Source organism: Lepisma saccharinum, chromosome 11 (assembly GCF_977018435.1).
Source record: "Lepisma saccharinum chromosome 11, izLepSacc3.1, whole genome shotgun sequence".
Taxonomy (NCBI): Eukaryota; Metazoa; Arthropoda; class Insecta; order Zygentoma; family Lepismatidae; genus Lepisma; species Lepisma saccharinum.
Window position 1 is genome coordinate 24,374,545 of NC_139239.1, and position 13,073 is coordinate 24,387,617.

The 13,073-nt window shown below is 35.2% G+C and overlaps 1 protein-coding gene across 3 annotated transcripts in view; it reads right to left on the reverse strand.

Moving 5' to 3' along the window:
* Positions 1-13,073, reverse strand: part of LOC145995183 (arrestin domain-containing protein 3-like) — a 67,008-nt gene that overhangs the window by 12,850 nt on the left and 41,085 nt on the right. For all 3 annotated transcript variants that reach the window (XM_083131733.1, XM_083131735.1, XM_083131734.1), the window contains exon 4: positions 8,699-8,881. In XM_083131733.1, coding sequence (XP_082987859.1) covers positions 8,699-8,881 — 183 coding nt within the window. The remainder of the gene's footprint in view (positions 1-8,698; positions 8,882-13,073) is intronic.

Sequence of the window (13,073 nt, forward strand, 5' to 3'; positions counted from 1 at the left end):
AGTAAAAGGCTTGCTTCAATAATTTGGCGCCTACAGCCAGGATTGAAAAAGAAAGGACAATCTTCTGATGGGTGGTGAGAAGTTTGCGCAATGGTAGTTATAGACTTTAAAATTTTATTTTGTCTTGGATTTGCAATTTGTTGAACATGTTGCGAAGACAAAATTGGCAACCCTAAATATTTTATTTCTTAAGTTTATTATTATTCTGTGAAATCATGGCAGATAAATCTAAAGAAACGAAGCCTAGACATTCACGTAGGCTAAAATCTAATGTTGCATATGAAGGAACCTACTTCAATAGTAGTTATTCTCGTGATGGTGACATTTGTGATGTACAGTCAGGCAAGATTGAAGGCGTGACGTGTTGTGATAAACTCGATAATGACCTGAGGTATGTGCAATGTTTTGATTGCCGTTCGTGGTATCATGTTTCATGTTTGAAGCTTTCCGTCACACATTGGACAATTTATTCTACCACTAAGGAAAGCTACTGTTGTAACAAATGTGATCCCAGTTACGATCCTTATCAATTGCCGGCTTATTTGGAAAGCATAAATCCTAATTTAAATGACATACTAAACAGCATTAGAAGCATACAATTAGCTGTTGTAAGTTCTAACCAAGAACATAAGCAGTCTAATCAAGAACTTAGGACTCAGTTTGAGCAGTCTAATCAAGAACTTAGGACTCAGTTTGAGCAGTCTAACCAACTTAAGCAGTCTAATCAAGAACTTAGGACTCAGTTTGAGCAGTCTAACCAAGAACTTAAGCAGTCTAATCAAGAACTTAGGACTCAGTTTGAGCAGTCTAATCAAGAACTTAGGACTCAGTTTGAGCAGTCTAACCAACTTAAGCAGTCTAATCAAGAACTTAGGACTCAGTTTGAACAGTCTAACCAAGAACTTAAGCAGTCTAACCAAGAACTTAAGCAGTCTAATCAAGAACTTAGGACTCAGTTTGAACAGTCTAACCAAGAATTTAGATCAGAATTTAACCTGTCTAATGAGAATACTCAGGTTAAACTAGACGTTATATCTTTAAAACAAGCTGAATTATCTAGTGCACATACACAGTTATCTTCACAGCTTGATGTTAAATTTGAAGCTTTCAATCATGATATTAGTCATGTTAACAATTGGCTCAATATTTTAATGTCTGAAATTTAAGGACAAAATCGATGTGGTAAGTACGGCATGTTTACAATCAACTACACGTCTTGAATCTGTATTAGATAATACATGTAGTAATGTTGATGACAAACTATCTGAATTTGAAAATGTACCAGGATTATTGAAAGAACACGTTGTTGATTGTGACGAACATCTAAAGAATGTTAATAACAAGTTTAATGATTATGATCAAAGTTTAGATAATATCATATCAAATTATAATTCTAACATTGTTGATCTTATGTCTAGAGTCACTATTTTAGAAAGTAAAAGCAATGTTAATGATGATGTACATAAGCATATTTCTGATTGTACAGAAAATTCCAACAGTTTAATTCCCGAATTGAATGTATGGAACAAGGTAGCAAAAACCTTCAATCTGATGGGAAATATTTAACAGCCGAAGTTAATTCTAATGCTCATAATTCTGTTATTACAAATAGTAAAAGTAGAACAAAATCAATTGTTATGGATAATACAGAATCTAATACATCTCAGAATGGAAGAACCCAGTGTGATATTGGACTCAGTACTTCATCTAGTGATGTATCAGATGATTCTTCTAAGAAAGTTTCCGGTAACAAGAATGTTACTAACACTCGTGCTCGTAAACATGTCCGTTGGAAGCACAAGAATAATAAATCTGTAAGATCTAGCTGACGAATCTTCTGTAAAGAAATTCTGAAGTGACGACACAGAAGGTCTATTCCCAAAACGAGAGTTAGGTGCTGAGAAATATAACTACACTGATGCTTGCTATCAACTGTTTGGTACAAATGCACATCCTACTTCTAGTTCTGTGTTTACTAAGAATAATGACAATGTTAGTAATGTACATAATAATCCACATTGTCATCTGGATCAAAGCGTTAAGTATCCTTGTATGTGGTGTGATTTTAACCCACAAATATCAGAACCTAACCCACAAAATGATTGTGTTAATAATATTTATTGTGATGCAAGTGTACCATGTTCAGTTTCGAACAATCACGATGATCATCAGTCGTCTGTAAATGGTTCTAGATTGCATGATTATGGTAACACACGGTTAAATGGAGCAAATCATATTTGTTATAATGAACCGTATAGTTCGAGAGGAAAAAGTGATCATCCTATAACTAGAAATACATGCAATGGAGAAGGAAATGCAAGAAGTGGACGTTTAAAATTAAGTGAACTATCTCAATTGCCTAAGTTCTCGGGAAAGATAGAGCAACAATCAGCGAGAGAATATATTGAACAGCTGAATAACATATTAAATGTTGTAGGAGTGCCAACAGAAATGAAACTGCAAAGTATTCAACAATGCTTCATTGGGAGAGCTGGTTATTGGTTTCGGACTCATAAATATTACTTTAATTCTTATGAGCAGTTTGTACAAGAATTCATTAATCAGTTTGCTTCTTCGGAAGTTATCCAATCACAACTCTCCGTGTTGAGGAATCGCAAATACGATCCCAGTGTACATGGCAGTTTAGAGACTGCCTTTTGCTTTAAAAACTCACTCTAGTTATTGCAATTTGGTTGAAAATCCTCAAGATATAGATGTTGTGCAGTTAATACTTAGCCAATTACCTGATAATATTGCCAATCACATTACTTGTCACGAAATTTGTTCAGTAGATCAACTAACTAGCATGTTAAGAAGAATAGATGTAATAAAATTTAGTAGAAAGGGGCTTGTTGTTCTTCCTAATGAAGACAACGAACGTGAAAATATTCCAAAGGTTTTTAAGAATTCAGAACAAAATAGAGGCAAGTTAATGTTCGACGTTCGAAGACCACTAGTGTTTGTACTCAGACTCCAACTAGTAGTGAGGTAGATGCCAATGCTGTTATCAATCAAGGTTACGAAAATCAGCAGGGAAACAATCTTCGAGGCCGATATTTCAACAATTTTATTCGAACCTCTAATAATTATGGATATCATGGAAATTTTATTGCTCGAAACAATTATAATGGTTTAAGATCTAGAAACGGAGGACAATTCCGAAATAATTACAGGCAAAATAATTATCGTTCACCTACAGGACAAAATTTGCTCAATCAATCGCGATTCTATTACAGGAATGAAAATTGCAGTGCTGATAATAATACAATGCCCTATCAGTTTTTTCCTGCAAATTCAAATTTATTAAATTCTCAACCTGAATCAGCAGGTTTGGTATCACAAACTGATTCTGATTCTACAAGAATGGCAAATCGTGAACAAAATTCTTCGGGAATAGATCAAGTACAAGGATTGATACAGCAACAAATTCCTAACTCTGCATCTTTAAATTAGTTGCGCAGAAGGAAGTGCCTCAGTCCCTCTGCTGTCCTGTTAAGAGGCAACGTTCAATTGGTGATAGTGTTAGTGAAGAAGGTCATAATAATGTAAATAATGCGAGTTCATCTTTCAAAACGTTTGAAATAAACTTTCTGTTAGAATGGTTTGACGATGAACCCGACTGGACTTTTAATGAGGATGGTGTTCCTATTCCTGTAACGGAAGTTCCAATCATACATAGACTCATATGTAAATTGCCTATTACTTGTATAATAGACTCTGGAAGTCAAGCAAATGTTTTAAATTACGAAGTTTGGTGCAAAATAACATCATTGATTGGTAATCTTAGATTAGACAAGGTTGAAGATATTAGATTGTCTGCATTTGTTGGAAGTAAAAGGTGCAAGATTGCTGGTTGCAAAACGATATGCCTTCAAATTGATGATGGATATTTTCCTATGGAATTCTTTATTCTAAAGGAACTTAATGCTGATGTTATTTTGGGAGTTCCATTTTTACGAAAGTATAAGGCTATAGTAGATCTCAGGACACAGCACATAAGTTTAGTAAGCTCTTCAGGTAAGGAAATTTGTGCGACATTAAACAATGAAGATTCTAATTTGTTACCCTCTAAATGTGACGAACAATGTACCTCTATGATTAAGAATGAACCTCAATCCAAAGAAAATAAATTGAAATCTTGTGGATTGTTAAATTATGTGCCTGTATCAGATATCAAATCTAAATACACACCTTCTAAGAGTGATATTTACAAGAAAGTTTTTGAAATAAACGAGATTTACTTTCACTTTTATGGATGTACCATAACCAATTTTCCGATAGACCAAGACATGCAAATGTAGAGGCATATAAAATACAATTGGATACTGAAATTCCTGTATCTACTGCACCATATCCTATACCGATTGCTAGAAGAAAACCTTTTGAAGAAGTTGGGGCATAATTTACCAGGAATCTTCGCCATATTTAAATCCTTTGCACATAGTCCCGAAACAAGGGGGTCTGTGGAGGCCAGTTGTGGATTTTAGGAAATTAAATAAGCATGTTATAAGTCCGCAAGTTAGAGTGGAACAAATCAATGAAATGTTGCAACGCTTTTTAGGAGCGCAGTATTTTTCTTCTATTGACTTATCTTGTGGATATTTTCAGATCCCTTTAAGTCCGGATTCATATATTTATACTGCTTTCTCATATCGTGGAAGACAGTATCTTTTTCGATATCTTCCTTTTGGTATAAAGTCTGCAGTTTCTGTTTTCCAAGAGAGAATGAATAAGATATTCACAAGGGAATTTAATGATTATGTTGTTTGCTACTTGGATGACCTCTTGATCTTCAGTAAAACTTGGCAGGAACATTTACGGCATATAGAAGCTGTTATTCAGAAACTCAAGGAGGCTAATATGTCAATTAAGTTTTCGAAGTGCAAATTTTCATGTAAGGAAATTTCCTTTCTTGGCCATATAGTTTCTGGAAGCCAAATTAAAGTTGATTCAAGCAAGAATTCTGCAATAATAAATTTTCCGACACCTAATAACAAAAGAGCTCTTCGTAAATTCCTTGGCTTGGTCAACTGGAGACGAAAATTTATAAATAAATTTGCAGAAACAGCTCAGCCACTTTATGAACTTCTGAAATCTGAAGTTCCTTGGATGTGGAAGGAATTGCATTCACAGGCATTTGAGAAGTTATGTGAGTTAGTTATATCTCCCGAGGGTTTAGCACAACTTGATTTTTCAAAACCTTTCAACATAAATGTAAATGGCTCGAAGAAGGGGATCGGTCCAGTTTTATGGCAAAATGGCGACACTTCAGGAGAGGATCTCAAGATTATACAATATGCAAACAGAGTTCTTCGCGGTAATGAGGTAACTTACAGTATGCACGAGATTGAATGTTTGGCAATTCTTTTTGCTTTTGAAAAATTTTATATATATGTTGCTGGAACAAAAGTTCATTTGTATACTGATCACAATTCATTATCATGGCTGGAGTCTGCGAAGTCATTAAATCAGAGACTAAACAGATGGTCCTTAAAACTACAAGGATTTGATTATTCCGTGCATCATATACCTGGAACTTGTAACCAAGCTACCGATACTCTTAGTAGGCATCCTGATTTATCTACAGGCGTTCCTCTCATCAATGAATTATACATTAATTATTTTAATTTAGATATTGTTGATGAAGACACAGTGACTTTTGGAAGGAGAGTCAAAGACTAGATCAATGCTGTTCTGAAATTATATGGCATTTAAAGGAAGGCAATACTCCGAAAGGATCCAAAGAGATTTACACATTCCATGACGGTCTTCTGTTTCTGAAGCACTTTACAGACGATAAGTGGAAACTGGTATTTCCAAGGGAGTTGGTACCTAAAATTCTACATCGACTTCATGATAAGCAAGGACATTTTCGATATTTTAAGGTTCATAATAAATGCAAAGATTGTTTTTATTGGGCAAAAATGAAAGATACTATTAAGAAATATCTCAGAAACTGCTTAACATGTGCAAAGACTAAGCAGGCAGTCTTAAAAATTGATAAAGAAATTTTGCATGTACATACTACAACCCCTCACAGTATGCTTTCTATAGACCTTATTGGACCTTTACCGACATCACAAGGTTATAGCTTTATTATAACAATAGTGGACGTTATGTCGAAATTTATAATGGCCTACCCTTTGAGAAAAGCTACAACCAAGGAAATTATAAATAAGTTCCAACTGCAATATTTTTATCACTATCCACTTTCTATAGTAATTTTGTCTGACAATGGATCTCAATTTCGATCAGCTGAGTGAAAGAGTTTTGTAGAATCGAAAGGAATAAAACATGTTACAACATCAGTGTATTCACCTTTCGCCAACCCAATTGAGCGATACAATAAGGAAATAATCAGGCTACTAAGACTATACACAAAGGATAATCATCAGCAGTGGTTTAAACACTTAAGTGTAATTATTTGACTTTTAAACAGTTCGGTATCTGAGGTTACAGGATTTACGCCGAATGAATTGTTTCTTCATGATAATGTCAAGAATACAGTATTTCATCAAATTAATTGGCCATCTGAACTGGAGAAGGTGACGTGGCAAAATAAATGTCTAATGGTAAAAACAAGAATGAAGAAAAGGGCTATAACCAAAACGAAGAAAGAGGATGGAAGGAGTATCACAATCGCAGTCAACGATATTGTTCTTGTTAAAAATCACGAGAAGAGCAGCTTCCTTAATAAGAAAATTCACAAATTTCTGGATTTATGGTTAGGTCCTTACTTAGTTAAAAATGTTAAGAACAATTATGTGGAACTTATGTCTCTAGATGGGAAGAAATCTGTAAAAAAGCAAAATTTGTCTAATGTAAAGAAGTTTGATTGTTCAGCCGACAGGAAAACAGAGTTGCTTAAATTTGCCTAAATAATTCTTGAATGTACGTAGTTAGATTAAGGTAACTACAGACACTTCTACAATGAAAAATGCAGGATATTTTCATAGTCAATAATATTGTTTATTCATATAATGTACTGAATGCATGCAACTAAAACAAAATGAAGAATATGTCAGTCAAGTTTGATTCACAGAGTTCATAGTGAACTGAACTAATATTGTTTGAAAAAAAAGTAATTTATGTTGTAATTTTAAAATGTTCATAAGTTTGGAACTAAATGTAAAATTTTCGATATTTACAGAACTGAAATAAATCGAAAATTTTCACCCGGAAGGGGTGCATATTGTGACTGACCCAAAGATGTTCATTTATTTCATTTATTATGTTTTGTTTAATTTTGTGCTTAATATGCACGATGATATATCTATGTTATCAATTTCTGTTTTGTTATATTTTGGAAAACGTTGTTGCATTAATATGATGTATAATTAATTATAATCACATTCTTCATAATGTAAAATTACAATATATACATTTCTATATACATTTTTGACCATAGCAACGAAAAAGAAACAAAACACAGTAGATCAATAAGTGATAAAACATATGGACATTTTAAATAGTGACGTCTGAGTTTCATTGAAGTTATCAAAATCCTAATTGCTATTTCGTAAAGTGAATACTAGGATGCTTCGTTGAAGTTCAAGTAAAAGGCTTGCTTCAATATTCATGTATTAAAAAGTGAAATTATTATTCTTAATAAAAAATGTTTACATATAAAACATAAATAATTGTACCAAATTATATTTGTGTATACTCAAACTAAATTTCAAACATTACTTTGGGTAGCATCTTAATTCCAGTACTCAAATATCAAATTACAATTGATATGCCACTTATACAGGGTGTTTCCGGGCTGATGATACAAACTTTCAGGGATGATGCAGAATGGCACATGCATCAATTTTAGATAAGGAACTCTGGTCCGGAAACGACTTAGTCAAAAGTAAAAGTTATAAGCGAAAATCTGTGTATGAAAATGTAATACTTTTATTACTTGCACAAGTTTCACAAGCTGTTACATTCACAGCAGTTGTTCAAAGTGGCATCCCCCAGCTTCGCTGCAGGAATGACATCGTTGCACAAAGTTCTGGCGTTCCCTTTGGAGTAGCCTGAAGAGGATCTCCTGGCAAGAATTATCGCTGCCTGTGACATTGTTCGAACGACCCCAAGATTGTTCCAACACGTACGCCAGAACTTTGTGCAACGATGTCATGCCTGCAGCAAAGCTGGGGGACGCCACTTCGAACAACTGTTGTGAATGTAGCAGCTTGTGAAACTTGTACAGGTAATATTCTACTAAGTCGTTTCCGAACCAGGGTTCCTTGTCTCAAATTGATACATCTGCCCTTCTCCATCATCCCTGAAAGTTTGTGTCATCAGCCCGTAAACACCCTGTATAGGCACGTACCATTCTCATAAAAAATGAGTCGCAGAGGTAACATATATCAAATGATAGATATCATAATCATAAATAACGAATCTATTACCTAGTAAAAATAATTGCTAAGGGCTTCTTTTAAATATCATATGGTGATTCATCTTTTAAACCAAAGTAGCAGATCACTGGCTGGGTTAATAACAATGTCGTAACAAAATTTTCTTCCCAGTCCATCACTTTTCCATGTACTTTAGAACTGATTTCATATTCTCCTTCATTTTACACTTAATTTTCCTAGTTCCTTTGAATAACATTATACATTTTTTGTGTGCGCTTATAAGTTTTCAAACTATAACCTATACAAACATGTAATTCAAGTTTCAATGTATAATATCTGACCATTGTTACCTGAACTAGCAAAGCCTTTACACATGCTATTGGTTTTGATCGCCGATTGTTGACTTCCGCATTTATGATAATCATCTCACCAGGAACATATCCTTTTTGAGGAATGTGCACAATTACAGAAACTGGTCCAGTTCTTATGCATGAGCAAAGAACAGTTTGGCGAGCATACACTGTACCTGGATCCTGTAAATATGAGAGAAAATTATGATGTTACTGTATCATAATAGTGTAAACTATTCATCATTTTCATAATGAATGTGATATAAGCTTTAACTTTCTTTCTTTTAATTCTTGATACAACTCTCCATCGTATTAAGTTTCACAGATTTTCTACTTTTCCGCCATTCCTGTTTGTCGGAGCCAAGGATTACTACATCACGAGCTGCTCAATCTCTGTGTGCAGTTGAGTTATGTGATCTCCTTTATATTATGGCTCCAATGAGCCCTCTCAGGACATGATGTCAGAAAAATTAGATGATAATTTCTTACCTTTTCCCAAAGTTTATTTTTGTCTCATCATTAAAATCACTTACAGTGATATAATGCCATTGTCACATACACAAACTCGATACAACCAACTTCTCTCTTTTAGAAATAGTCTGTCCTACATATTTTGCATCTTCTCCCATACCACAATCAATGTTTTATCTTATATCCCAACACGTTGTCATGGCAAACCCCTTCAATTACAGACTCGATCATTCCAGAAATTTCTTCAAAACAGGAAATGGCTTCAGCTTCCGGTGTTGAACTTCTGGTATCTAAAACAATTTATTTTCAATGCATAAAGCCAGAAACTATAAATTACAACACTAACAAACCAATAAAATGTATTAATGGGAAAATAACAAACAAACAAAATGTATACAAGTAAAAAATTAACAAGGTTTAACTGTCTTTGGTGGCAATAAGATATAATATATTTCCTAATGATATTACAGTCTATGAATTTACATAACGTGGAAGAAATAAAACATCCCAAATAAATGGATTGAAAATTAGCTTAGTTGTAAGTTTAAAAAATGTCAAAATTAATCATTTTGTGATACACTTGTCGTAGCGGCCCCTGCTTCCATGCTTTGATTCCAGCCCTGGATTACTTACCTTCTTTATTCTTTTCAAACCTTTCCCTGGGTGTCTTGAGAGCAGATTTAAAAGAACGCCGGAATTCCAAAAGGGTGGGTTGCACATAAAATTTATATTTCTGTCCCTAGGTTCATTGCACATGTACAGAGAGTGAATAAACAGCTGGTAAAAAGCACTATTAGAGCTCTAGGAGTTAATTAAGCAAATCAGAAGATTATCTTGGAGGATTACATATGGTTTATTGTATGCTGTTTCTATTTACATTATTTACAAGTTGTTTGCTTGCACAGGTGCATTACTTCGATTCAAAAAACTTAAAACAACAAAATGCGCACCTATGGCTTACACCAGGCATATAAAACACGTGGCCCTCGATATATTTTTGTGCGGCCCCTGTGCTATTACCTGTTTTTAAGTAGTAGAGCCTTCAGATGTAGTAGTTGCTAAAATATGTGTTATCATATAACACGATGTAAAATTTCACACGTTTTCCTCTTGGACAGGATATACCCGTCGGTAGGTGAAAAAAGGTGGTTGTGTTGCATTATTGGGGTGGTTGACGAATGTAGTGATTGCCAGTTGTTCCGAGTCCAAGGCTAAGTTGTCTGCCTGCTTGGTGTGCAGACAGTGACGTGCACTGAGGAGTAGCTAGTCTATCAGAGATAGATCAATCAATCTCACATCTCGAATTATATTCAAATCACAATATTTATTGTCTTGTTAAAGCCACCACAGCTCATACGCAACACTTTCTTTTCCAGGCGCTTCTCGTCCATCGGTGTTCTCCGCGGGCAAAGCTGGCTGGATACCCTAGCTCGCTCTTCTTCCGCCAGACCAGTTTTCAGGTAGAAACGGCCGGCCCAAGGAAAAGTAAGATTTCTCTCTACCTCCCTTGGACATTATGGTCTGGCTTCAAGATATATGCAGAAATACAAACTGCTATAATTCGTAAAATATTAGAGACATCGACTTGATATCGGGTATGGCAACATGTTAGCATGTTCACAGGGCGAAACCTAACCATGCCAGATATCAATAATGAATAACCTGATCAATGAATAATAATCATGGAGACGAAATAATCTGAACTTATTCTTCCGTATGATGGCATGTTAGCATGCCCACAGGGCGAACCTACTCATACGGCAGAATAACATTAAGTCCTGTTGCTTTATGCAAAAATTGAAAATATATTACGTATATGTTTCGAAGAAATCAAACTGAATTATCACAAAGTTGAAAGAAATCGTAAATTAACTTATTCTTACGCATGGTGACATGTTAGCATGTCCACAGGGCGAACCTACCCATGCGACAGAATAACAGTAAGTTCTGAGTCGAAATTTAGCATTATTTTGCTAAGATTTTATTTAAAATTTCAGAAAACTTCAAAATAAAGTTGAAATTAACTTATTCTTTTGTATGGTGACATGTTAGCATGTCCACAGGTCGAACCTACCCATACGACAGAATAACTATGTCTCTAAGCTAATTTGGGAACGAAGACTGAGTTCTTGAACCCTCCCATAAAGGGAGCTGAGTATTTAAGATGTTAATCCATCGGAGTCGGTGATGAAAATGCCCCCGAATTAGGTTCCGAAGCTGTATTTATACCCTTACATGTCAAGCAGAGTGCCTCCCGTGACACAAAAGATAAACATAGCTGCAGCTGTGATATGCAGAACTAATTTGTGTATAATGGCAATATTCTAAAGATTAAACAGTATGTTCCATAAGGTTCATTTTTCTATGTCTAAAACAACAATTATGATCCTTGAAGTGTCTATAATATTCTCTACTACAAAGTTGTCACATTCTTAAAAACTTCTTTCCAATGTCCATAAAGGGCCTCCCCGATGGCGCAGTGGTAGCGTCGTTGCCTTGTAATCAAGGGGTCCCAGGTTCGATACCCGCTGGAGGCACATAGTGGTTCGGATCCCACTTTAAACTGTAGGTCCAGTCCCGATTAGCCTTACTGTGCATAAAGTGAACTTAAAACACCAAATCAAAAAAAATCAAACCAATGTCCATAAGGCTTATATTACTAATAACTCCAACTGAAATTTAGCTCTTATGGCTTTGATAATAGTTTGATTCTAAAACTGAGAACATATACTTTTGACTAATTGTCAACAATGAAAGATTTTGCTTTCAAGAAGCTTGCAAATAACAAATTCTAAACTTATCGAATGACAGAATTAGGTCATTAGTTCAACTATTAAATATCTCATTTTTCATAACGTTTTTATAGTGAATATAAAAAGTAAAATAATTAAGAATAATACTAAATATGACCGAATCTTTGATATGGTTCGGGAGGATCATATCAGCTTTTCTGCCACATTTGGTTATCGCGAAATGAGGATTGAGTGATGATATGATGAAATTGGTGAAGGGACCTCATATGAACAATCCAGGCCAGGATTCGAACCCGTGATGAGTGCGCATTCTTGTCCTATGTGTTGCAGTGAATAATGAAATAATTTGGAATGAAAAATGTATCTCAGAACTCAAAAAGTCAACTGAATATCATTGAAGAAACTACAAAAAAGTGTGTTGTGTTTTGTTACCTGTCACCAAATCAACCAAGCGTGGGGGAGTGGTTATCACGGCGCGCTACGACACCAGGAGTTCCGGGTTCGAACCCCGACCCGGGCATGGGCTTTCCCTGTGCTCGTCCCTTCATCAATTTCATCGTATCGTCTTTGCAATTAACCAAATGTGACAAAAAAGCGACGCTAAGTAACAAAAATGAAACAAATCATTGATTGATTGCTCAATTTGGTTTATTTTACTTCGCTTTTCCGCCACCTTTGGTACGACAAAATTGATGAAGGGACACACACAAAGAACACAAATGGCCAATCCGAGATTCGAACCCAGGATCTCTGGCTTAGAGTCAAATGAAATAGTTTTTTATTTTCGAATGTGGGTGGGGGTTACGTGTACTTTTTTCTAGTACTCATTCATAATTTTGCAATATTTTCCTGTTATTGACATTCTTCTTTTTTGTAGGAATACTGACCCTAAAGGGAGGAAGGTTGTGACCCACACCTACCCCCCCCCCTTGAGCACGCCACTGACTGCTACCCCAAGTGTCGACGTCACCGCACGTCACTGTGTGCAGATCAACTATTAGTTTACCAAAGTTATATAATGTCAAACGTCATTATGAGGATTAAAACAACAACAAGGTATGTTTACTAAAGTAGCTCAAGAAAGCGAAGCTGCGGTATGCGCAAGCTACACATTGTCAGAGTTGATAGCTGAACTCTCAAAACCTTTTGCC